The 26,563-nt window shown below is 38.2% G+C and overlaps 1 protein-coding gene across 2 annotated transcripts in view; it reads right to left on the bottom strand.

Moving 5' to 3' along the window:
* IFTAP (intraflagellar transport associated protein) overlaps window positions 1-26,563 on the bottom strand; it is a 382,637-nt gene that overhangs the window by 315,836 nt on the left and 40,238 nt on the right. For both annotated transcript variants that reach the window (XM_069091448.1, XM_069091447.1), the window contains exon 3: window positions 20,029-20,184. In XM_069091448.1, the coding sequence (XP_068947549.1) occupies window positions 20,029-20,161 (133 nt within the window). In that variant the 5' untranslated portion in view covers window positions 20,162-20,184. The remainder of the gene's footprint in view (window positions 1-20,028; window positions 20,185-26,563) is intronic.

Raw genomic sequence — 26,563 nt, 5'->3', positions numbered from 1 at the left:
AACCCCCTCCAGGCCCCATTTACAAGCAATCCTTTCATCATGCAGCACCTTTCTTTCAAACATTTCCAAGTGCATGATAAGCGTATCACTTATGGTGTGAGCATGTCTTATGAATTCTACTGAACAGATGAGGAAATAAAAGTATGCAAAGAGATTGTTTGCTCTAGTCACAAGGAAACAACATAACTAAACTTCTCTCCCGGGACAAGAAAGCAGAAAGCTGGATCCCTTCCTATAAGCAAGACCTCAGTGTATATGTGCCAGGGAAAGTCGTTCAGCACATTTGCAGGACAAATCCAAGCAAAATGATTAGACAGCTCCTATACCAGTATGCTCATGCTTACAGGCCTCTATAGTAACAAATGTGTACCTAACCTAGATTTCCCTTCTCCTAATGGCAATGTAATGTCTGTACTGACTGAAATGGGATCTCCGACTGAGAGATCACAGAGTCATTGAAAAATTAAAATACAAGTCTGCTATAGAAGCAAAAATCACTTATGAGGGACTTCTGGAAAATTACCAGCATGATCCAAAGGTGGTCAAACAGTGGTTGGTAGGCCATTGACAGTTCTCTACCCTGACAGCTCTCCAGGTGTCTGGAAGTGACTCCCAGCTCTTACCAAACTTTACTACTACCAAGTCTTCTAAGAGAAATTCAAAGGGACAGCATTATTTGGTCATTTTGGCCATGGATGGCAAGATGAACCTTTAAAAAAAATATGGATACTAAGTGAATCTGCATGATCCCTTATGAAGGGGGGATAATGCTAATTATATCTATATCGGTAGACTTTTGGTACATGTATTGCCAAAGACAGTAAAACACAAACATTTAATATGGTAACACAACTGGGAAAGGAACTCTGACTTAAAGAACTCAATTACCTAATGCAGTGACTACAGATTTTTATTTGAATCAATTCACTCCCAAATTAGACTTTTCAAGGAACTTTTTGGTGTAAAGAAAGTTGAGAATTGCTGGAATAAAGGACATTTATTTTCCCAAACTGAATGCAACCCTCACCCAGCACCAGATCAATAATGACACAAATTATTAAAATGATAAGAATAATGGCAGAATAGAGACCTGCCCCAGAGTTGTTTTATCAGAACTTCCTGAGATGAGGGTCAACAGGGAGGAATGGAAATCGAGAACTTGGGTCCAAATGTGGGTTCTCCCTTGCTACCTGTGTGACCTGAATGGAGTTCCTTTATCAATTCTCATTTGTAAAATGAAGTGGCTGCACCAAATGATCTCTCAGGTGCTTCTAGTTCTAAATCTGTCTTCCTATTGTTCACACTGACAAAACAATATAAGATTATAAGATACTTTCTTCTCAATTAGCCTGTGTTATGTAGTACAAATATTTTATTCCCGTTCTACAGATTAAGGGAACAGTGGATAGAGTGCTAGAGGTAAAGTCAGGAAGACTTGCATTCAGTCACAGACACGTACTAGCTGTGTGACCCTGGGCAAGTCACCTAACCCTCCCTGTTTTAATTTCCTAATTTATAAAATTAGCTGGAGGAGGAAATGGCAAACCACTCCAGTATCGTTGCCAAGAAAATCCCCTAAATGGATCACAAAGAGTCAGACACAACTGAAAATGACTGAACAACAACAAATGAGGCAACTAAGGCTCAGAGTGATTTGGCCTGGGTCACCCAGCTTGCAGTGTCAAAAGCAAGACTCAAGACTAGTCTTCTGACTCCAAGTCCAATATTGTTAGCACTACCCCATGCAACCTCCTATAGGAAAATGCCTTTCTGTTTAACCACGTTCAATATTTCACCTTGTGAGTTTATTCTAAGTTTATTCTTCAACGAATTCTTCAAAATTTTCAAACAATTTGTCCCTAGAGAGCCACTGACCTAACAGTATTTCTTTTGTAAAATGTCTGAATTATATTACAGTTGGTTAATTCTGAAAGGAAAACCCCAATGGCCTCTAGTTTTTCCCCTGTTTATTTAGCCAAACAAAGGTAAGAGTGTGCACACTATCATGCAGCATTCCTCCCGTAGCTGATGGGGGACAAATGAAGTTACACTGCAGAGTTGGACAACCTCAGTGGGTAATGGATTTTCCCAATAGTTTCTGTCCTACTGATCCCAACAGTACAGAACAGGGGACAGGGATATGGGGGTATGGGGATGGACTATATTCTTGGAGTTTGTGGTAAATAAGGAGGGTGCCAACCTGATGTGCACCAGTTAGACTTTCAGAGAGAAAACTTCAAAAAGTTTAAGAAAATATAGTCATGGTATTCTGACCTGAAGCTATAAAAGAGAAGCTGGCTTAAGAGGAATTGAAGACTCAGGAATGAAATTCTGACAATCTAATCTCAAATGATTCTGAAAGATGCGGGGGAAATACACACAGCTACTGAAGAGGGTAGACTTTCCTAATGAATTCATGTTTTTAAAGGACATATGCAAAAAAAGAAAGTGAGACAAGTACCACAAAAAAAAGGAGTTTTGTTTTTTGGGTTATGTTGGGCCTTTTTTGTTTGTTTTTACTATGTTAGGGACAAGAAGAAGGGGGAGGGAGTAGGGGTAGGGATGGTAACAGATGACAAAGAAAATCTCCCCCAAAATCTTCAAACAAAGGATTGGTGGTCACTTCTCCATGATGCTGCAGAGCACTTTCTTGGTCAGATATAGGTTGGGCTAGATAACCTCTGGGATCACTTCCACCTCACAGATCCTTGATTTTGTTAAGCAGAAATACCCAACTCTTTTTTATTTCTATTTTCTCCATCAAGGAGAGTGACCCTCCTGACTGCAAGAGATGGAATAAAAGGAGGCAAAGGAGAACTGAAATCAAAGAGAAGCAAAGAAATAATAAGGAGTCAGTGGCTGAAATAAAGGTATTCCATTCCTCTGACCAGAGGAAGTCCATCCACCCTTAAGGGAGCTGGAGAATGTGACTGCTAAGCTGCTGTTAATGATTTTCAGGATTTAGGGGGAAAGAGCGGTACCTCATAACTGAAGATGGGCAAATGTTGCCTTGATTTAAAAAAAAAAGAAGAGAATATTCTTTGACTAATGTGGAAATATGTTGAATATGATTGTACATACATAGCCTATATCCGATTGCATGCTATCTTGGGGAGGGGGACAAAATTTGAAACTCAAAACCTTATAGAAGTGAATGCTGAAAACTGAAAATAATTTTTAAAAAAGAGAGAAGATAGTATATTCTGCAAACTATGTAAAACAGTTTAACTTCAACTGGCAAACTCCAAGAGCAAATTATTGATGGGTGATTATTTGGAAAGGTGAAGAATGATCAAAGATAGCTAATACGTTTTGTCTATTTTCCCCACTTATCTTGGGTGTCAATCCTCTGCCTAGAACAGGGGGTCTACAAACTACTGGCCAAGGGCTAAATCCAGCCCCTTGCCTGTTTTTGTATAGCATTCCAAGCTAAGAACAAGACCATTCCTAGCATGTTAGGCGAACAAAAACAAAACAGGCAGTGCGCGGGATTTGGCCAAATTTGGCTACTGGGACAGAGTTTACTGACTGCTAACCTAGAGCCCAGAACACACTTTCTCTCTGGCATTTAAGTCCTGTGCATTTGGGCTCCAACCTACCCTTCTGATCTTATTTCACATACTAAATGCATTTATTCTATGTGCTATAACCAAACAGGATCCGTAGTTATTTCCAAATCTTCCTTCTCTCTCACACCTCCCCACATTTACGAATAAGTATGTTTACCTCCCCTACTGAAATCCTTTTCTAGCTTCAAGGCTCAGGTCATGCATCACTCCCTGTGCTAGGTGTCCCCTGATCCTATCAGAAAAAAAAAAAGTGCTCTCTGCCTCCTCAAATTTCCTTAAAGTACTTTAGGTCTATATCTTTTTGTCTTTTTCACAATCTACCTTGTATCATTCAATTCAATTCAACAAATCTTTATCAAGAGCTTATTTTGTGTAAGACTCGGTGCTAGTCTTGATGGATTTGTGATTGTTGATGACAGTGCAATTAACAATAAAAAAAATTAAAGACAAAAGGACAGGGGAAAGGAGAAAAGAGAGACTAGAGTCAAAAAAGACCCAACAGGAAGCAACTGCAGTTGCCAAGACAAGATAGAGTGACAGAACCCTCTGTATTGGGAGTTCCCTAGTTTGGTTTCTCCCTGGTATTCTGACCTAGGCAACCAGTTCAAGTCATTGAAAAAAGGAGATCTCCAGACCTGATTTCTCTTTTGCAAAAATGGAGAGGCTGGCCTAAATGATAACTAAAGTCCTATGATACTTTATGTACAAAAGCCTGAACTGGTGTAAGGGCCATGTGGGAGGCGAGGAATGGGTAACCGAGACATCTGAGAGGGAGAAATGAAAGGATTTGGGATCTGCTTCCATAGGGAAGGTGAAGGAAAGGAAGGGGGCAATGATATTTTCTGTTCACTGCATTTGGGTAGTTTTTTACATCCCTCTCATCATGAAGAAAACATCTAAAGTTTACAATTTCTTCACTTCAAGGACCTATATCCAGCTAGTAGACATAACTTTTACCATAAAAAATATAATACAACTTAATAAACCATTGTTTGGGCATTCAGAGCAGTGAATTTCCCCATTGCCCCATTCCTGTGATTAGAAGTACTACTGGTCTAGCAGCTCCCCTCATGGTTAATTCCCTTCTACCTTGCCTGAGGACATATTCAGAAGATAATGAGTTGGTATTTATAATGTATTTTGAGATTTGAAGGTGAAAAGGTGATAAAGATATGAAAAATTATTAGCTGGTAAAAAATCATTTATAAACAACAAAATCTCAAATAGAGAATTTGGGGAAACTCACTGCTGCTAAAATCAGCTTGGGTATCTCTTACTAAAAGCACCATAATCCCTAGAAATGCAACACACAGGCCTTCAAATGCATTTCAATATTACTATGATGGATTCCTTACAATTACAAGAGAAGTCATCTCCTCACGGTCTTTAATGACTGCTGAGATTCACAGTCCTTACCAGTCAAACTTCCCCCACTGACCCCCAACAAACATTGTGCCACATTCCCACTAGCCTGTGTGTTGAGTTCAGGAGTCACATCTATACCAGCACACAGTAATACAAGATGTGTCACGTACTTGAAATCTCACTGATTGGGTATTATAAGTGGGTGATTTCATAAGACACCATGTATTATTTAGAAGTGGATGTTTCTCTTCTTTATACCTTCCTTCTAGCACAACCAATCAACATAAATGTATTAGATGCCCTCTTCACTAAACCCACTTGGTGATCCCACCTAGTGCTGTGAATTAAGCTGTGTATGCCCTTGCATAGGAATCTCAAATTTCTATATACCCAGCTCAGTTCAGTGGTACAGTGGATAAAGAGATGGGCCTGAAGTCAGGAAGAAGACCTAAATTCAAATCCAGTCTCAGCCATTTAGTAGGTGTGCGACCCTGGGCAAGTCACTTCACCCAGCTTGCCTCAGTTTCCTCATTTAAAATAAGCTGGAGAAGGAAATGGAAAATCATTCCAGTATTATTTACCAAAGAAACCCCAAATGGGGTCACAAAGAGTCAGAAATGAGTAAAAAATGAGTGAACAACAAAAAATATCTCCTCTAAATTGCATCTTTAAGCACCTACTTAAACATCTCTCTTCTACCTGGATGTTCCCCCAGCATCTCAAATTCATCATGGGGTGAATGGGAAGGACACCTAACGCAGAGCTAAAGGATCTGGAATCAAATCCCACCAGGGACAAGGCACCAGATCTCTTCAAGCCTTAGCTGCCTCAACTGCAAAATGAAGGAAGCATAGATCAGGTCCAACCCTCCTGTTTTACTTTAGAGCAACTGGGGCTCAAAAAGTCTAAATGACTCACCCAGGATCACACTACCATTAAATATCCCAGGCAACATCCAAGCTCTGGCCTTCCTGTTTCCAAGTCTAGCTTCCTCTCCATGGTTCTATCTGCCTCAATGGGGCTGGACTGGATGGCTTCTGAGGGCTCATTCAGCACTAAATCCATGGTCACATGTTCCAATGTCTAAAATTTAACTAATCCAACCCCAGTCTCCCTCCAAACTTTCCTGTTTCTACTGAAGTCTACAAGCTCAAAGCAGTCCTTGCCTTTTTCCTCTCATTCTTCCCCCATAGCTGTCAATTCCACATATGTAACCTCTCCCATCTGCCCCCATTTTCTCCTGACTGGATTAGTTTACTGTTTCCTAAGGAGCCTCCCTAGATCATTTCCCTACCTCCTTCACTCAATCTTCCACAAAGCTATCAAAATTAAACTCCTGGGGTGGCTAGGTGGTGCAGTGAATAGAGCACTGGCCTTGGAGTCAGGAGGACCTGAGTTCAAATCCAGCCTCAGACACTTAACACACACACCAAAAAACTAGCTGTATGACCTTGAGCAAGTCACTTAACCCCAATTGCCCTACCTTTGCCCCTCCAAAAAGCTAAAAAAGAAAGAAAATTAACCTCCTAATAAGGCAAAGGTCTGACCATTTGTTCTCCCTGCCCAAAAACCTCCAGAAACTCCCAACTGACTCTAAGATTAAGACTTCTTAAACAAAAAATCCTCCTCAGCCTCACATGCATGGCCTTCCAGAGTCTGGCTCCAACTCCCTTTTCAGCCTTGCTTCATAATGTCTTTTTTCACAGACTCTCCATTCCAGAAAAACCAGGTTGCTGGCTGAACCCTCAACTCACTGTTGGGTCTTCCACCTTCATGGATTTGCCCCAGTCTTTGTCCATGCCTTCCTCATCTCCTCCTCTCAGAATTGTTATCTTCCTTCAAGGCTCAGCTTAGGTGCTACTTCCCACACAAAGCTTGTCCTGATCCCCCCAGGGATGATAGTGGCCTCTACATCCAAGAACTAACCATGTACATGCTGCATCTGTCCTTGACTCTGCAAAGTTTTATCTGCAACAGTTTTAGAAACTATAGCTAGGGACAGGGACAGGACCTAGGATTGCACTGGTCAGGGAAGTCTGGGTGAGGAATTTCTGCTTTCAATTTACATCGTCTCTGCAACTTAGAGTCTTAGCTACTGAAGACTATTGGGAGGTAGGAGCAACCTATCTTGGCAGTAAGAAGCTGTGACTTAACCAGGGTTACACAGCCAGGGCAGAGCTGGGGCAGGGCTTGAACCCAGGCGTTCCCGGCTCTGAGGCCACTCTGTTCTGCGTATTTACTCTATCCTGTCTCTCCTGAATTTTCTCCCAAAATTCTTAGCCACTCATCTACTATTCCCTTTTATAAGCAGATAAGAAGCAGTACCATCGAAAGGAAATGTCGCTTTCTCTGTCTCTGTTCTCTCTCTGTGTCTCTCTCTGTCTCTCTGTCTCTCAATCTCTCTGTCTCTCTCTGTCTCTGTCTCTGTCTCTCTCTGTCTCCCTCTCTGTCTCTCTGTCTGTCTCTGTCTCTCAATCTCTCTGTCTCTCAATCTCTCTGTCTCTCTCTGTCTCTCTGTCTGTCTCTGTCTCTCTCTGTCTCCCTCTCTGTCTCTCTGTCTCTGTCTCTGTCTCTGTCTCTCAATCTCTCTGTCTCTCAATCTCTGTCTCTGTCTCCCTCTCTGTCTCTGTCTCTCTGTCTCTCCTTCCCCCCCCCCACCTCTCCCCCTTCTAAGGTTTGGAGAGTTATAAAGGGAAAATTTTAGAAGCAGCATTCTACACGTCTCAAATTCAGAAAAGTTCTTGCTATAGCTTTTCTTTACTTTTGTTTATATTTTTGGCAAAAAAAAAAAAAAACCTCTGGCAGAGCAAAAATAAAAGAGAGAAAATCTTCTTTTTCAGCATGCTAATGGTGAAAATGGCAGATGTGGGCAGAGCCTAGAATCCTAGAATTGGTGGCCCAATGCTACGATTAGGCAGCCGGACACTCCACAGCTATATGCATGTGGCAATCTAAATTTGCTACATTAGTGTTCCTCTCATACTCTTTCTGTTTCTATTTTTCATCAGAGTCCCTTCCCACCCTTTCATCTCATCCCTAATGTTTCTTGCTTTGAAATAAGTGTCAGACAGAATGCACTTTATAAATCTAACAGCAATATTTCAGAGAACAAGGAGGTTATTGAGACCTGAAAGAGCTTTTCTTTAGGCATTTCTGAGTCAAAACTTCAATACAGATGAAACAAAAGTTTTTCTAAAGGTTTTAAAAGGTTTCATTATTCTGCAGCAATGGAATTTCAATTTCCTTTTGATACCGAACAGGCAAGCTTCCAAGAGATCGCCCTTACAAGACCACCATTGCAACCACTATCTAATTTCAGATCTAAGAAAAAAGGTTACATTCCTTGAAAAGGTTGAAGCTATTGATTCCTTGAAAAATTAGAAACTAACCATAGCCTGATTATGTATTTTCTAGAAAGCAGGGGTATTTTTGAGAGAAGTAGAGCAAATTCCCTTGATTCTGGCAGAAAAGCCTTTTAACCCTAATAGATGGGCATACAAAGCAGACAACTTTCAATATGGATGGGTGGGGCCACCAATATTCAAAAGCTCAGTTTTCTAAGATCTAGACAACCGTCATTTAGGGCACATGACCAGACCCTATGAGAAACTTCAGCACAATTGCTCAGCAGTAGTCACTATCACATATTTCAAACACATCTTCTCAGTGAGGAGACACTGGATTTATTGCTAGAAGAAGAAAAAAATCACGAGGAAAAAATTCTGTGCAACCTTAGGGAGTTGCAAAAATCTTGCAGCAAAGAGAATAGGGGATAAGTCCTCGTGCCCATAACAAGGTCAGGTACTACGAGAGTCAGAGGTTGCTGTACTCTCACATTCTTGGCCAGGGGCAACGTCCTCCAGGACAGACATGTCTGCTCTGGCTTTGTCCATTGAGGCAAATTTCCTTCACTGCTCCTTGATCACAGAACCCTTGGTAACTAGCCTCCTCCAAGGAGGTGGTTGCTGGAATTAAATAAGCAATTTAAAAACCAATCAATCATAAATCAGAATAGACCCAAAGAAACCAAATCCAGCAGACAAATGTCTCCTCTAAATTCCTTTTTCAATGCTCTCAATTCCAACTGTTTTATGGTCTTCATTTGAAAGGGCATGGGGAGGAGAGGATTACCTCAGTCTGGGCAGCCAGGAATAATTGTGCTTTCCCCGGGGCTAGGGGATAATTGACTCATTATTCACAGCAGCTCTCCACCTGCCAAGGCACTGCACATACAGTAGCCTGGAGAAGGTGTGACAGAGTCCCTAAATGAGGGGCATGAGAGCAGCAAGTTAAGAAGGGGATGAACTTTGAAATGGCTACTGGAAGTCACTTAACAGCAATATACGGTGGGCAGGGGTGAGCCTGGGAAGGCTGGCTGGCAGTAAATCTGGGGGAGTGCTGAGTGAGTTCTGTGACTCATGCCACAAAGAGGTCGGCTGCGACATTTCTGAGGCTGGCAATTAAGAAGACTACGTCCACCTGGGGAATTCTCCTTTTCATAGAGACCACAGAACACTTACTCAGTCTCTCCTTTGCCTCTACCACTGCTTCCCTTTTGCTTCCGATTTGGGGTGCTGTCTGGAGGAATCCCGTCCTCTCTCCCGATGGACACAGCACAGGATAATGGCCACACCACTGGGGCTGGGAGAGACTCCAAATATGCAGCCCAATTCAAACTGGACAGCCCTCCGAGGTCAGAGGTTCTTAACCTGGGCTTCGGGAACCTGGTTTTTTTTAATATCTATTTCGACAACAGTTTTTGAATCAAATCGGTTTCCTTCGTAACCCTATGTTATTTTATTTTGTGCATTTAAAATCATTATTCTGAGAAGGGGTCCATAACCAAAAGGTTACAAACACCTGTCTCAGACACTTATGCAATGTTAAAGTATACAGTAGTACACGTATTTGAGTGTGTCTTCTCCTCCTACTACTAGCAAGACTGGAATCTCCTTGAGGGCAAGGATTGTACCACGTTCATCGTGGTATTTCCCCCAAGTCTATTGCAATCAATCAATCGGCAAGCATTTATTAAGCACCTAACATATGCCAGGCACTGTGCCAGGTGTTCAGGGTACAAACACAGCAATTAAATAGTCCCTACCCTCAAGGTACTTACATTCTTGCCCTCGGGGGTGACACTCACTTTCAATTCTTCAGAATCAATCAACAAGCATTTATTAAATGCCTACCATGTGCTAGGTCCTGTGCTGGGCACCAGCAATAAAAAGAAAAAGAATGAGTCTTGTTCCCCTTTGTCCCCTAGCCCCTTCTAGAAGACAGAAATATCAGCTCAGGCTATACCCTAGAAGGCAGCCACAGAGTAGAGATCCTCACCTTTGCCCAACTTACCTCATAGGGTGGTTGTGAAGGAACAAATGAGCTAATGTGTACAGAGTAGACTGTAAAGCATCACCTCAGTCATTTCAATCCTATTATTAGTACTCTAACACAGAGGCAAAGGGAATGCTGATTCCCTACAAAGTCATCACATTCATAGATTCAGAGAGCTGGAAGACACCTTGGAGATCCTGCAGTGTACCCTCATTTCATAAAGGAAGTGAGGACCAAGGACAGCAAATCCCACCCAATCTCATGACTTATTGGAAGAAGTGAGATCAGGTGGACAGAATCAAAGATGGATTTCAGTGAGAGAGGTGACTGGCTCTTTCATTTCAGTTGTTCACAATGATGAAAACTAAACAACCTTGGACTTGCAGGTTTCCAGACCAAAGAACACAAAACCATACTGAGTCACTGCAATGTTACCAAGTCCACCAAACAAATCATCTATTAACTAAATGCTGGCTATGCACCTAGTATCTTGCTAAACTCTGCATAAGAAATGGGTAAGGAAAGAAAAAGAGGAATGGGTACAAGAAAAATAGAAGACATGATGTCTGCCCATAAGGCCATAAAATCATGGGCACAGTTCTGCATAAGGCTTGGAGTGGAAAATTTTAGGAGAAAAAAGCAGCGTGATATGGTGGAAATAATACTGAGTCTGAATCAGAGGACTTGAGACCAAATCCCAACTCTTCCTTTTAATATTTTGGTGACCTGGGACAAATTTCACTTCTCTAGATACAAATTTTCTTAGTTCTAAAAGTAGTGGGCTGAACTAGATTATCTCAGGGGTTCCTTCAAGCTATGATACTCTCTGATCCCATGAGTTTCTCTCAGAGGTACTTCCAACAGAAACCAGAACATTCCTTGGACCACACATCTCTCTAGGAGACAATAATCTTTTACATATCAAGCTTCAGGTCAAAGACAGAAATAACAAAATAAAATAATAATCAAAATACCTCACTCTTCATTGCCAACATGCCGTATCATGGCAAACTATAACCTCACAGCTCTTCCAAATAAATTTTTCAGTACAATCTAGAAATGAATAGTGCAAAAGAAGAATCTTTTTTGTCAAAGCATATATACACTGACTGTCAGAAGCTACTGGGCACTACTTATAAATAATATTTATCGACAAAGTAGCTTAGTCCCTCCACCAGGGGCCAGTGTAGGACTATCCCTTGGTTTATCCCAGTACTTCTCAAACTTTCTGGTCTCAAGAGCCCTTTACAATCTAAAACTTATTGAGGACCCCAAATGTGGGATATATCTACTAACATTTACCATATTAGAAATTAAAATGAATAAAAGTTTTTAACATTTATTTAAGGTAATAATAATAAACCCATTACATATTAAAAATAATATTTTCACGAAAAAAAATACTATTTTCTGGGGAAAAAAACAGTGAAAAGAGTAGTACTGTTTTATTTATCTTTGTACATCTCTTTAATGCCAGGCTTAATAGGAAATGGCTCGTATTATATGCTTCTGCAGTCAATCTGTTGTGATATATTGTTTTGGTTACAATATATGAAGGAATAGCACTCACAAGGCACATAGCTGGAAAAGGGTAAAAGTATTTTAATAGGAAAACATCTTAGTACCATTATGAAAATATTTTTAGCCGGCAGTTCAAAAGTGTTTTGAGGAGCCTCTACCCCTCCATACCCAGGGTCTGCAGACCACTTTTTGAGAATTGCTATTCTGTCCAATTTGGTTTTAACTGTAATTCACCGAATGCAGTTTTATCACATCCACTAGAGATAATACTGCACAATTTCTTAAGGCTGTACGAGCAAGATTTTCTTCAGGTTCAGCTTTAGTGTCCTTCATATCTTCTTTTATCGCATCATCTTCGTAATATTCCTCTCTCAATATCCATCACCCACTGCAAATGCTCCATGGCAAGAAGAGTTATCATATCCCTGCCGAAGCAGCCTATTTATCTTAAGCTCTTCTCAGAGGTCACAGAATATCAACCATCATAGGATCAGAGAATTAGACTTAGAAAAGATTTTAAGAGGCCATTGGATTCAATCCCATCATTTTACAGATAAGAAAACTGAGAGAAGTTGTGATTTGTACAGGGTCATATGGCTCATAAGTATAAGAGGCAAGATCTGAACTCAGTTCTTCGTGGCTCCCAAGTGCAGCCCATTATTCACTGTACCAGCAAGCTGCCACCATATCCCCTGCTCTGGGTAGATATTGAGAGCAACACCCACCTCTCCCCTCGGGCCTTATACTCTGTTATGTAGCCTCTTATCCCTCTTGACAAGGGTTCTCAGAGTCCTTGAATACCTTGGATAAAGTGGTACAATGTTCCTATACATAGCTATGCATGCTGATGCCAGCCTCTTTCAACCACATATGGATGTGGTCTTCCCTCCTGATAACAAACCAATTCCCCTTCATTTTGGACGTGAGAAGCATTCTACACTGTTCTTAATGTTCTTAAAATCAAACCTTTGGTAGAATGTTAAGGCAAACTCAAATGAGACAGTAGAGATATTCATGTTTCTTCCACGGAATCCCTAAGAGATACCTCACAGAAGTTTGAGTTTAAAGGAACACGGTTTGAAAAGCACTCCATCATTCTTGCACTTTTCAGAGCTACTGGATAATGTATTCATTCTAATAGTACAAGTATCAAAAGAGAACAGACTATTCCAAATACAGGCTTATCAGAATTATACAAAGGGTCACTGTCAGGGCCCCTACCCATCAACCACTACCTTCACAAACCTAAGGGAAAAAAATGGATTTTTTTTTTTTACTTCTGACATCCAGCATTTGGATGTCTTAGAACTCTATAAGCAAGGAACAATAATTCTACAAAACCAAATAGCTTGCTAAGAACTGGATTTAAACTATCAACAGAGATTAGATGTTTACCAAATTCAACAGAAGTTTGCCTCAAAGTACAGAGAGCATCACTGACTGAACAGTGAAATGAAAACAAGATTCTTAATCCATAATTCCTTAAACTCCCTTCTATAACAGTATAATTTAAGCTACATACAGAGAAAACTCAAGTAAAATTATTCTTCTGTGTTCTAGGAAGCAGTAAAATTGATAAAGAACAATGAATAACAAGTGCAGTTTTTTAAATTGGCAAAATTTGGAATTTTCTATGCTCAGAATCCACGTAAATTAGATAATAAACTATATGACACCAAAAATATCTGCTGAAACCAGATGCTAGACAGCCTCTGTTTTGCTCTTCATGTACACATATGGGTTTGTTTCAGACAGCTTCCTGTTTGTGTCCTTTTTTGTTCAGTTGACCATTTCAAAGAAAATATTATTGTTCTACAGTTGAAAGGGCATTTAGTTAAAAATCACTCACATCTGAGTATGTGCCCATTGGGTTGAATCACACAAAATAGGCTTAGAACCACTTCAGTTGCCTACCTGAGCAATTCTCCATTTTTCCACAAAAGAAGAAAACATAATAACCATGGCTAAAAATAATTCTCAAGTGAGAAAAAATATATATACAAAAATAGCTATGTTTTATGTTGTTTCAATTGGAGAGAAAGATGAATAGACAGACAGACAGTTCAGTGGTGGTTATATGAACAGTAGTAAGGTCTGACCTACATTTTATCGAAGTTAAAATTTTCATTGGCCAGAAAAGATGCTCTCTTGCTCTTGTTCTCTCTCTCTCTCTTTCTCTCTCTCTCTCTCTCTCTCTCTCTCTCTCTCTCTCTCTCTCTCTCTCTCCTCTCCCTCCCTCTCTTTTTCTTTCTCTCTCCCATAGATCCCTCTTGTTTCAAAACACAGAAAGCATAATCTATAACGTCAGGACAGAATCTGGCAAGATGATTCCTGATATTTGCCTAAAACAAACAATTATATGATTCTTATAACATCTGGCTTAATTGGGAGAATGCATTTTTTAAAGTTACATATTGTAATAGCAGCACTACATTACAAACTGACAACAGAGAAGATAAATTGAGTGATTAAAATTCAAAATGTTGGAAACAATGAAATGTTTTATTTCCTTAAACAATTATATCTAAGCTATATCAGACATAAGGAACAAATGAGTATCTATCGGACAAACTGTCATGTGAACAGTGGATATGAATTGTAACAACTGTGGCTGGAGATTTATGCCAAATTATCTGAAACAAAAGGCCTCTGTCAGCTCAAATCTGTCATAATTTAAGTGGGAAAATTCCTTTCTGCAACTGAACCAGCAGATTTTCTGTGTTTCATAAATTGTCTGATCTGTTCCCTACCAGTAGTGATTTGGTGATGAAAAAAGAAATAAAGTAGCAAGAGAAAACTGCTTAATTACAATTTGCAGATGTTTCCCCAAAGAGAAAGAACAGGTTAATCCTGCTGATGCCCTATCTTTGCATAAGAATCTTTTATAAATTAGTTCACTTCATTCGTCCCTAACTTTCTTCTCTTCACTGGTCCCCCCATGATTGCTGATTTTACATTGTGATACAGAAGTTACAAACACAGCTGCTGAATTTATAATCAATAGAAAATTGCAAACCTTTTTCCCCTTTCATTTGATTTTTGCCAATATCACAAAAACACATCAATAAAAAAGCCCTGAAATGACATTGGTTCCTTTATTCCAGGCCTTGTTCAACTCCCTTGGGATACTGGATTAATTTAATTAGTTTTATTGAACTGCCTAGTTGCTTTTATTGGCAAGTCCACTCATATGATGCCTTCTACAAATTTCTCGTGGGGTTAACACTATTCCATCAGTCTATTTCTTAAGTTAAAGTAAGTTTATTACTATTTGATGTGCTATTTTTTATGGTGGGGTTTTTTTTTCCTGCTAAAACTCACATTTGCAAAAGTGCTTCCAAAGCTGGCTTTAAAAAAAATATTTTTTTTAAGGAAGTGGTAAGAAAGACACTGGCAGAGGGACTGTGGACTCAAAACACCACTTAATATTCAGCAGGGAATTAAATGGCTGATAACAACAGCCCAGAGAAGGCGGCTTGAGAGCCACCTGGAAGCATCACACTGGTCAGTCCGTTTGTAACTTCCTCTGGTAGGCAAACTGCCAGATGCAGAGAGCAAAACATTGTTAAGGCTGCTATTCTCTGTCTAGCCCTAGATAGCAAACAATAGCAAAAGGGAACACAGCAAGGATTATGATTCTGGTGGCTTTTTTTTTTTTTAATAAGGGAAAGCTGTTTTTATGCTCTACTGAAATTCCCTTCCTGCTCTGAAATTGGTAAGAGGCCCAGCTGCTTTCTTATATTATTCTCTGTGGTGTTTTTCTACAACAGATTTCCAATTTATTCTTCAGATTGGGAAAAGCCTCTCTTTGTATCCCACAAAAGTTTAAAGATACATTTTTATGTTTAAACTCAAAACAGTTTGGAGTATCCAAGTGAGAGAGGTCAGTTTTAGGTATGCTATGAATAGAGCTAAATTTCAGCCACTTATTCAACATTCATCAAAGGGACCTAGGAAGCTACAAACACAAACAGTAGTCATATCCTCAAGAAGACTAGGGGAAAAGGGTACATTGAGGAGGAAAATTGTTTATACTATATGGTGTGATGTGGGATGTCACCAATCTCATTTTTAATCCCTTTATCTCAAGTGTTCAAATGCAAATAGTTGAATTGCAAACCAAACCCCAATTCCAAGATTTTACACTCTTAAGGAAATGAGGAAAATTCACTGGGAAAAAGTACTTCAAAATATCTGCTAAGCAAGCTCTCTGCAACCTAAATAAAGATAAGGTTTGAACAATTACCTGGTGATTTGAGAGAAAGCAGATGGTCCAATCATTAAAGAAAAGGTCTATCTGAATTTCTTGCCTGCCTAGTCCCAAATCATGTAGAAACTGCTCAACTATGACAGTTGTTTTAACAAAAAAGTTCTAACATCTAACCCGAAGGACCACCAAGCCTTGCTATCCAGATACCATGCAGCTGAACCCTATAAACCATGAGACCTACCATGTACAAGCCCTGATTCTATGGTGTATGCTGTCTCCTCCTATGAGGATAGGGTTCATCAAGCAATAGTCTTACTTTTCCATTTGTTATCTTTAGAGTTTAGCACAGTGCTCTGCATATAAAATACAGTAAATTCCTTTTCTTTATTATTCATTCATCAAAACAGTTCCTTAAAAACTAAAAGTCTGGGGAAGACAATAAAGCAGAAGTATATGGATTGAACCTTCTTTGTTTTTTAATCAAAGAGAAAATGAAATGAACTTGGTTTTTTAAAATGCCAATGACCTGAAAATCCTAAATCCAAATCAGTTTACATATCACTAGACAAAACAATTTGTTTCTGAATATTCAGATATACAATGATCAGACCAAAAGTCAAATGTATTCAAATACTAAATCCTGAAGAAAGGTCAGAAAGGGAGGAATTCTTTTTTAAGAGGGATCTAATTTAAAAGAACAATAAAAATCCAAATCCCAGAAGCACAATGTACTCTAGTGAAATTCAGACTAACAAAACTACTTGGAAATAAAATTACACTTAAAAATCATAATCTTAACCCAAGCATAGGGAATCATATTCACAGTCATGAATATAGCAAGAAATGAGAATGTGTGGATTGCACAGAAAGAATACTAAAACAAAAAAAAAACTGAAAATGGGCATCATTGGGAAAAGCAGAATCTTTTAGAACCAAAAGAACTGATACTGAGAAGCAAAGAATGGATAAATTATTTAAGGGCTAATCAGAGGGGGCACAGTAGATTCATCTCCATCCCCAAACCATTGACAGATAATCAGTAAAAAAGACAACTTTTCTGGAACTGACTTATATTTTAGGCTGAAGCAGGAAATCAGTGCAACTAGCCCTCTTTGTGAAGAATGAATTGAGCGATATTGAAGCGAATATAACTGACGCAACCCTTCATGGCCACCAGATGCAATAAAATGGGGTTGAAGAGGTTTAATGCCAGTTTCTAAGCCACTGATTTCCTGAATATACAATTTTTCTGCGTGAGAAATATGACCAATAATTACAGTTCTGAAAGGTGGAGTGAATGCTTTCCAAATTGGGTCATGTGGTAATTCTGGTATAGACTGAAAGGAAAGAAAGTTTTCTAGGATTTACAACAGTTGAGAATAGCCAATAAGCCCCTTTAGAACAAAGGAGCGTTGGTGGAGAGCTGCTCTGGAGAGAGATGTCTACATTAGCATAAAAATAAATGAAAATGAGGCCAGAAATTATTATGGCCAATGAAGGGCTTTCATGGGGTCTCATAGCTCAAGCAACACTGGAGTCAATGGCTCTGTTTGATGTCAAAAGTTCTCTATTTTCTGGTTCTATACTCAAGCCTATGTGTTCGTTCTTTAAGAGTAAACATGACAAAAAACGATAAATTGAGAATGTTAAAATGATTTTAAAGGAAAGTAGCACTTTCGGTTACCTGGATAATTTGCAGAACTGATAGATCAACAAGTACTTATTAAGCACCTACTGTGTGCCAGGCACTAGGCAGGCCATTAGGGATGATGTTATATGGAGGAAATTACGCACAGGAAATTAATGCTAAAACAGGTACAAAGTAAATACATAATGATTTGGGTGGGGAGGCACTAATTTGTTGTTGTTTAAGTTGTTTTTTGTGGCGTCTGACTTTTCAAAACCCTTTTTGTGCTTTTTTTGGCAGACATAGCAGCGTGGTTGGCCATTTCCTTCTCCAGTTCATTTTACAGATGAGGACGCTGAGGCAGAAAGGGCTCAGTGACTTGCCCAGAGTTACACAGCTACTAAGTGTCTGAGGCCGGATTTGAACCACCTAGCAATAATGGTGACACTAGAGCTAAGCCTGGAAGGAAACAAAGGATTGGGGGAGGGAGGAGCGGGGAGGGATGCCGTGCCTGGAGGGGAGCCTGTGCAAAGGCTCAGAGAAGGGAGATGAGATTGTCATGTATAAGGAATATGAAGAATACCAGTGTGACAGAATGGCAGAAAGCAGGAAGGGGGTATAAAGAATTATTAGCCTGGAGAGGTGGACTAGAGCCAAGTCTTTAAAGACATCTTTAATGAAGCATTTCCACAAAGTAGTTAAGATATAAAGGAATAAACTACTTTATAATATTCTTAATAACAGGATTAATCTTCTTATATATATATTACACATGATTAAATGTATAAGCTATACATTTATATAAGCATTTCCAATAACTTTATGAAATAGGCAGTACAAATATTATTACAAAGCAGTAAATTGAGACTCAGAGGTAAAGAAACTTACTCATGGTACCTAGCTACTAAATGACTGAGCTTAGATTCGAACCCAAGCCTTCTGACTCCAAGTCCTGTGTTCTTTCTAGTATAGTCTTCACCAATGAATGATGCCAAACTCTACATCTTAATTTTCTAAGACACATTTAAAGAAAGACCTGGACATCAAGTGGAGAACTGAAGACACTAATGATGTTTTTGTCATTCAGAAAAACTGAGTGAATCATCTATTAAATGATGTATTCTGAGCTCAATATTTATTGTCAGCTTGGCACAGTTCGGCTAACTAATAAAAACTCCAAAAACTAGTTAAAATAAATCTACCACAGGTGCAAATTATATTATAATATTAACAGTTTCAGACTGATTTCCAAGATTCCAAGTCAGTAATGTGAATTTCTTTTAATAAAGCTATGGTTTAATTTTTTTTTCCGGGAAATATTTTTAATAGGATTACTGACCCTTTTAACAGTCTTGGAAAGAAAATGAATCCCATGAGCATCCTGGCGTATAAGTATTATAACAATAAATAGAACAGTCACTCTTTTTGAATTGAAATGGTAATAGACTTGGGAAACTAAACTTACTAGAGAAATATGCAAACGTATGCAGGGTGATAACCAGTTTCACACAAAACTGATTCTACTGCATATCAGTGAAGCACCAGGACCCAGTAAGACAAATGAAGGGCTTGTGAAATGAAAGAATGAGGTCTTTTGGAGCAATGTCCTCCTCACACAGATGGAATATGAATCAGCTGCCTTCACCTGGGTCAGTTATGTCGCCCACTACCCAACCATTGGGTCCTATTTAACCATACCAGTTTAGCTCTTCAGAAATTTTTTATATGTTTCAGAAAAGAAAATGACAGTTTGCTAGTTTAAGACATGTTTTTGCACTTACTACTCAGAAATACTTTGTGCTTTAAGTGGATTTTTTTTCAGGTCATTAGTTTATAATGTGAACTAGTGCCTTGGGATATATTGAAAGGAGAAAAAAACCAAGCTAGTGTGCTTGGAAATGCAGTTTATGTGACTTGTGAAATCATTTATTTCAGTTCAATTTTTGCAACAATTTACAGCAAGAATAAAATCAATGTGGACATAGTGATATGCCTCTTTCTAGGCATGCCAAACAAACATACATATGTTTGACATCAGAAATGTTCCCTGATCCGTGTATAGCTAATCAAGGGAGTCAGACAGCTTCTTCTCTAACTTCTCTTTGCCTGTCTAAAGAAATCAAAATGTTCATACCATATCGTCACAAAGGAAAACTTAATATATGCTTTTCCACGATAATAACCCTCTATTTGGTCTTCTGACCTCTTCAGTTTGTTGGCAGCCAGAGAGTCTGCTGATCACATGGCAAAGGGCAAATACAATATGAACTGGATAAATGAATGTTTATAAAGTACTCAGAAAGCCTCTACAAAGAGACAACAAAGACAGTCCAAGAGCTAGAGCAAAATACTATATTTCCATCATTGTGTTAAAATATAAAAGCATCATACTTCAATTTTACCTTTTGAAAGATGAGTGAAAGTATTCAAAAATTCTTCATATGTCTGCTCATGGCGATTAATAAACTGATCCAGGGCTTGTTCAATGAACCGATCTTCATCCATGATCCCCAAGTGCAACAACAGAACAGACATCCCTGTCTGAGCAGCCTCTTTATCTGTGACACAAAGATAAGAGAAATAAACGAGCCTAAGAGTAGGACCCATAATTACAGTCCCTCTGAAAATTGTCTGAATAAGGCATGTGAAGACTCACAGACTTAATAAGCCAAAGGAGAGATGGAAACAGTTGAGATAGCATGGAACTTAGAAATCAAGAAACTATACATCTCTGAGACTCCCTTGATGACTGTCATAGAGAAGTCATTTAACTTTTCTGTCGTCAATTTTTCCATCAAATATCTTCCTGATTCACAAGAAGTTATGAAACTATCCTGAACACTCTAAAAAGAAATTTGTAAAATCAATACCAAGGGTTACCATTATGAAGCTTTGGGATATGATAAATGTAAAAAGTTTAGGCACAACATCATCTCTGCCCCAAGGAACCTATACAATAGGAGGGGGAGGAGAAAACACTATCAGAAGGCAAAATGTTTCATGGTTCTATGGCAAGTGGACTTAGGGAGTTTATGGAATGTTGGGGACCTAGTATTTAAACATACACCACTGAGAGAAAGTAGGAATCACCATCTCTACCATATACTTTTGCCACCTCTTTGGTATGATGGTCTATTTTTATATCTCACTATAATCTCCATGATTTGATGAATATTAAGATTTTTTATTTCAAAAAAATAAAATTAGAAGTCTGATCCTAAATTCTCCTTAGATAACAAAAAGTAAACAAATCTGTTAGGTCTGCGTAGTCCTATGACTAAAATTTATAAAGAGAAATCAAGGCAATACTCAATACAAATACAAGTCTTTAACACAAAGAGAAGTTAACAAAATGATGGTATTCGAATAAGGAACTGAGTTTCAACTAGTATGTGTGGCCTAGTATTGAATTGTTATTCTTATTTATTAACATTAATAGCTCACATTTGTATAGAATTTTCAGTATCTCATTTGGTCCTCTTAACAACCCTGTAAGGTTGTCCTTCATTTCTGAAGAGGCCCAATGACATCACCTGGTGATGTCTTGACTTGTACATGATTTGGATTTAAGTGAGGCAGAGGTACAGAAGTCATCGGCCTCACTTTCTCTGCCAGAATCATTGACATCCAGTAGCAAGACAAAAGTCAAGATGGCTAGTGATGGCCCCAGATGCAGCAGATGAGTGTAGTGTCTTCAAGGTCTAACCACGCTCTAAGCGCTCCACAGCACCCGCATCACCACCTTCATGGCCACTGGACCAAATTGTTCTCATCCGCCCATTCCACCAGGGGAAATCTTCACATGCTTGGGGCAGACACCCCCAACTCACCAATGGGTTTGAGGCCCATTACTTATCATCACCAGCTTAGACAGTTTACCAGGGCATGGCTACTGCACATGCTACACCTTCTTGAAGCCACGTGTGAGAGATGAGTGTCAGGCGGACACCAAAGGCAGACGAGCAGTCCTGAAAAAGGCTCCGCAAGTCCTCCCGCCAGAGGGGCCAGTCCTCCCTGAACTTCCCCTGTCCTCCTTGAACACCCCATGAAAACATGTAGATTCTATGAGCATTATTATCCACTTTGTAGATAAGAAATCTGGGGCATAGAGAATTGATGAGAGTTGCCCAAGGTTACAGTGCTAATAAATGTCAGTTAGAATTCAGACTCAGGCCCCTTCTGACTTCCTTCTACCACACTAACTTAAAATGAAAAGACTTTGCTAGTAAGGAGCTGGTCAATGACCTTTTTTTAAAGATAATTTTAGAGGCATTTGTATATGAAATAAAATACTATTAGATATATATTATATGTATAATTAGATTTGTCATCGAATTATAATTAGAAATTTGTTTATGAAGTAGTTTTTATTTATATAAAATTAGATACTATATCAGTTATGACTCTAGGTGGAAGAATTCTGAAATGTATAATGTAGTAATCTGGGTTCTATGGTCATAACTTCTTTGTTACAGTAATAATATTACTAGAAACACACACAAAGATGTCTAATAGCTATCTGTCAGTGAGATGTGCTTTACTTAGAATCATAAAATTTTAAGAGCTGAAAAGGACCAAATCACCAAAATCACTAAATTCAATTTCTTCATTTTATAAATACAGAAACCAAAGCCCAGAGAATAACATGACTGGACCAAAGTCACCTAGTAATTGGCACCACTTTAAAAAAAAATGAAGTATAGAAACCTGGGGCCACTGAATTTCAGTATGATTTTCCCACAGAACCAAATTACTTCAATGATCTCTCTATCAATCCGGTTAGTGCAAGAAAAGATCTCAGTGACACAACATCTCTGGTACCAAGTACCAAATAGAATACCAAACAGAAGCAGCCATATTGCAGTTTATTCTGGCTCCTTAAGGATGTTTCAAGACCAATATTTTAAATATTGTTAAAAGATTCCTTCCAATTCTCAAACTGAAGTTCCTATCATACATTTCTTGCAACTATTTCAGTAATACTGACAGTAAATAATCAACAGGAATTAACTGTAAAGCCCATTAGTCTTTCATTTTATGCGCATAGTTACCACAGCACAAAAGAGAGAGAGAGAGAGAGAGAGAGAGAGGTTTTACAACAATGCTTTTATTGCCTTTTTGAGGCTTTTAGAATATCCAATTTCACAAATGGCATCATTCAAAATATTTAACAAACACATATCTGGGAATTCAGAACTTTCTTTAAATCTATTAAAAAACAATCCAATGTTAAAAGTCTCCAGGGACTGACAGAGCAAATAATCCTTTGCCAGACAGTGCAAGTGGTTTATGTAAATTGTGGTGGTTGTCTGGAGGAAGTAATGCTCTTTCAATCACCATTCACTCACCAGTGTTTCTAACCATATTTTTTTTTTTTTCAGAAAAATGCCTTGCCCTAATAAATATCTTCTGAGAAATTTTTGGTAGTATTTCAAATTAAGACTTCATAACATACTAACTATGTGATTAATATGTGTTAACATTAATACTACTTCAAACTTTCAAGGATGATGCCAAGATGGTAGAGAAGCATTAATCAGAGTTCTCCCAACATTCCCCTCCAAAAAACTTTAAAATCACACCTCAAATCTAATTCTGGGGTGGCAGAGCCAACAAAAAAGCCAGAACAAGACATTCTTCTAGCCCAAGATGATACAGGAGGCTAAAAAGAGAGATCTGTGACAAAGGGGTAGAGGCTGGCCCAGAGCCCATGTGGATGAGCCCATGTAGTAGAACTAAGTTGTGAGAAACAGTAGCAACTTTGGGAACTCACAAGCTAAAAATGATAAAGGGACCTGGCATCTGGTCAGAAAGAGTGAACAAGAGACCCCACTGCTTAGCACTGGATGCAGGATCAGGCATTTTTTGGCAACCCCAATGCCTATATCCACTTCCAAGTCATAGTTCCAGGGCAGAGAAGTCTTGGGGGGGGGGGGGGGGGAGGGAATATCACTCCCCGCTCCAAGAGATCAGGGACCCCGAGAGGCAGTATTACTTCTAGTACCAAGGGAGGAGGGGTCCTGAAGAGCAATAATGATTGTAGTCCCAGGGGCACAGGGGCCCTTCCTGGGTAAGAAACGGAGGAAGACCAAGAGAGCAGTAACCATACATGTCCCCAGATCATACCAACTCAGAAGTATTGAAAATTTCGAAACCCTGAGAACTAGCTCTGAAAACAGCAGTGTGAAAAAGCCTAAAGCTTGAAAAAGATATTTTCTACCCCTCAACCTCCACCCACAATCTGGAACACAGTTTAATGTTAATATGAAATTCAAAATAAAAAAAAGAATGGGAAAATGAGCAAAAGGAAAAAAAAAGGGGGGGGGGGGGGGACCTGACCATATAAAGCTACTATGGCAACAGGGAAAATAAAAACATAAACACAGAAGAAGACAATGAAGTCAAAATAGCTATAAGCTAAGCATCAAAGAAAAATGTGACTTGGATACAAGTATGATAAGATACAAAGCTAAAAATATATTTTTAAAATAAAATAAGAAAAGTAGAGGAAAAATTAAGTAAGGAAATGGAAGTGGAAGAAGAAAATTAGGAAAAAACAACTGATACCTCGGTAAAGAGGCACAAAAAAAAATACTAAACAAAATGACACCTTAAAAATAAATTTGGCCAAATGGAAAAAGAAATACAAAAACTCACTGAAAAAAAAATAATTCTGTAAAAATTAGAACTTAGCAAGTGGAAGTTAATGACTCCATGAAACATCAAGAAACAAAACACAAAGTCAAAATAATGAAAAAATAAATGTGAAATATCTCAATGGAAAAGCAACTGACCTAAAAAATAGAGCATGTACCTAAAAATAACAGAAAAAGATCAAATGTTAAATCCCCAATTAAACAAAAAAATAGAAATCCTACAAGTCAAAGAAGAGATTAATAAAATCGAAAGAAAAAAACACTGAGCTAATAAATAAAACCAGGAGCTGGCTTTATGAAAAATAAAACAATAAAATAGATAAATCTTTGGTTAATTTGATTTTTAAAAAGAAAACCAAATTACTAGTATCAAAAATGAAAAGGGTGAATGCACCAACAAGTAAAATGAAATTAAAGCAATTATTAGGAGTTATTTTGCCCAATTATATGCCAATAAAACTGACAATCTAGGTGAAATAGAGAAATATTTACAAAAAGATAAACTACCCAGATTAACAAAAGAGAAAATACAATATTTAAATAACTCTATCATAGAAAAAGAAATTGAATAAGCCATAACTGAGCTACCTAATTAAAAATCCCCAACCAAATGGATTCACAAGTGAATTCTACCAAATATTTAAGGAACAGTTAATCCAAATACTACATAAATTATTTTGAAAAAAAAATAGAGGTGGCTAGGTGGCACAGTGAATAGAGCACTGGCCCTGGAGTCAGGAGGACCTCAGTTCAAATTCAGCTTCAGACACATAACACTTACTAGCTGTGTGACCTTAGGCAAGTCACTTAACCCCAATTGCCCTGCCTTCCCTCCTCCAAACAAAAACAAACAAAAAAATAGGTAAAGAAGTCCTATCAAATTCCTTTTATGACACAAATAAGGTTTTGATACCTAAATCAGAAAGAGCAAAAACAATCAAAACAATAGAACAATTTCCTTAATGAATATCAGTACAAAAAATTTAAATAAAGTACTAGAAAAGAGATTGCAGGAATATATCACAAAGATTACATACTATGACCAGGTGAGATTTATACCCAGGTTGCAGGGCTAGTTCAATATTGGTAAAACTAAGCAAATTGACCCTATCAATGACAACAAAAATCATATTTATATAAATAGATGCTGAAAAAAAGCCTTTGACAAAATTCAACACCCGTTTCTATTAAAAACACACACACACACACACACACTAGAAAGCACAGGAATCAATGGAATCTTTCTTTAAAATGATAAGTAGTATCTATTTAAAACAACGAATAAGCAATATCTGTAATGGGGATAAACTTGAAGCCTTTCCCAATAAGATCAGGAATGAAGCAAGATGTACATTACCAGCATTATTATTCAATATTGTAGTAGAAGTGCTAGCTATAGAAATAAGAAAGAAAAATAAATTGAAGGAATTAAAAACAGACAACAAGGAAATAAAACTATCTTTCTTTTGTAAACAGCATTTTATTTTTTCCAATTACAAATAAAAATAGTTTTCAACATTTTTGTAAGATTTTGAGTTCCAAATTTTTCTCCTTTCCTTCCCTCCATCTTCCCCAAAATGGCAAGCAATCTGATATAAATTATACATATGTAATCATGGTAACATATTTCCACATTAGTCATGTTGTGAAAGAAGAAACAGAACAAAAGGGGAAAGCAACAACAACAAAAAAAAGTGAAAATAATATTCTTCAATCTGCATTCGGACTCCATAGTTCTTTCTCTGGATGTGGACTGTTTTTTCCATAATGAGTCTCTTGGAAGTGTCTTGGATCATTGTATTGCTGAGAAGAACTAAGTCACAGTTGATCATGGCACAGCGTTACTGTTACTGTGTACAATGTTCTCCTGTTTCTTCTCACTTTACTCTGCAATAATTCATGCAAGCCTTTCTAGATTTTTCTTAAATCCACTTGCTCATAGTTTATTACACCACAACAGTGTCCCATTTCATTTATATACTATAATTTTCAATTCTTTGCCACCACAAAAAGAGCTGCTATAAACATGTTTGTACTTGAAGGTCCTTTCCCCCTTTTTATGATCTCTTTGAGATACAGACCTAGTAGTGGTATTGCTGGATCAAAGGTTAAGCACAGTCTGATTACCCTTTGGATATAGTTCCAAATTGCTCTCCAGAATGGTTGGATCAGTTCACAACTCCAACAATGCATTAGTTTTTCCATATCTTCCAATTTTCCCATATCTTCTCAAACATTTATCATTTTCTCTTTCTATCATATTAACCAATTTGATAGGTCT

This window comes from Petaurus breviceps, unplaced genomic scaffold (assembly GCF_028583685.1).
Source record: "Petaurus breviceps papuanus isolate PSGF00001 unplaced genomic scaffold, PetGlider_PUasm1.0 188, whole genome shotgun sequence".
In the NCBI taxonomy this organism is placed as follows: Eukaryota; Metazoa; Chordata; class Mammalia; order Diprotodontia; family Petauridae; genus Petaurus; species Petaurus breviceps.
The sequence above is the reverse complement of the archived record's forward strand: the minus strand, read 5'-3'. Positions and strand labels throughout refer to the sequence as shown.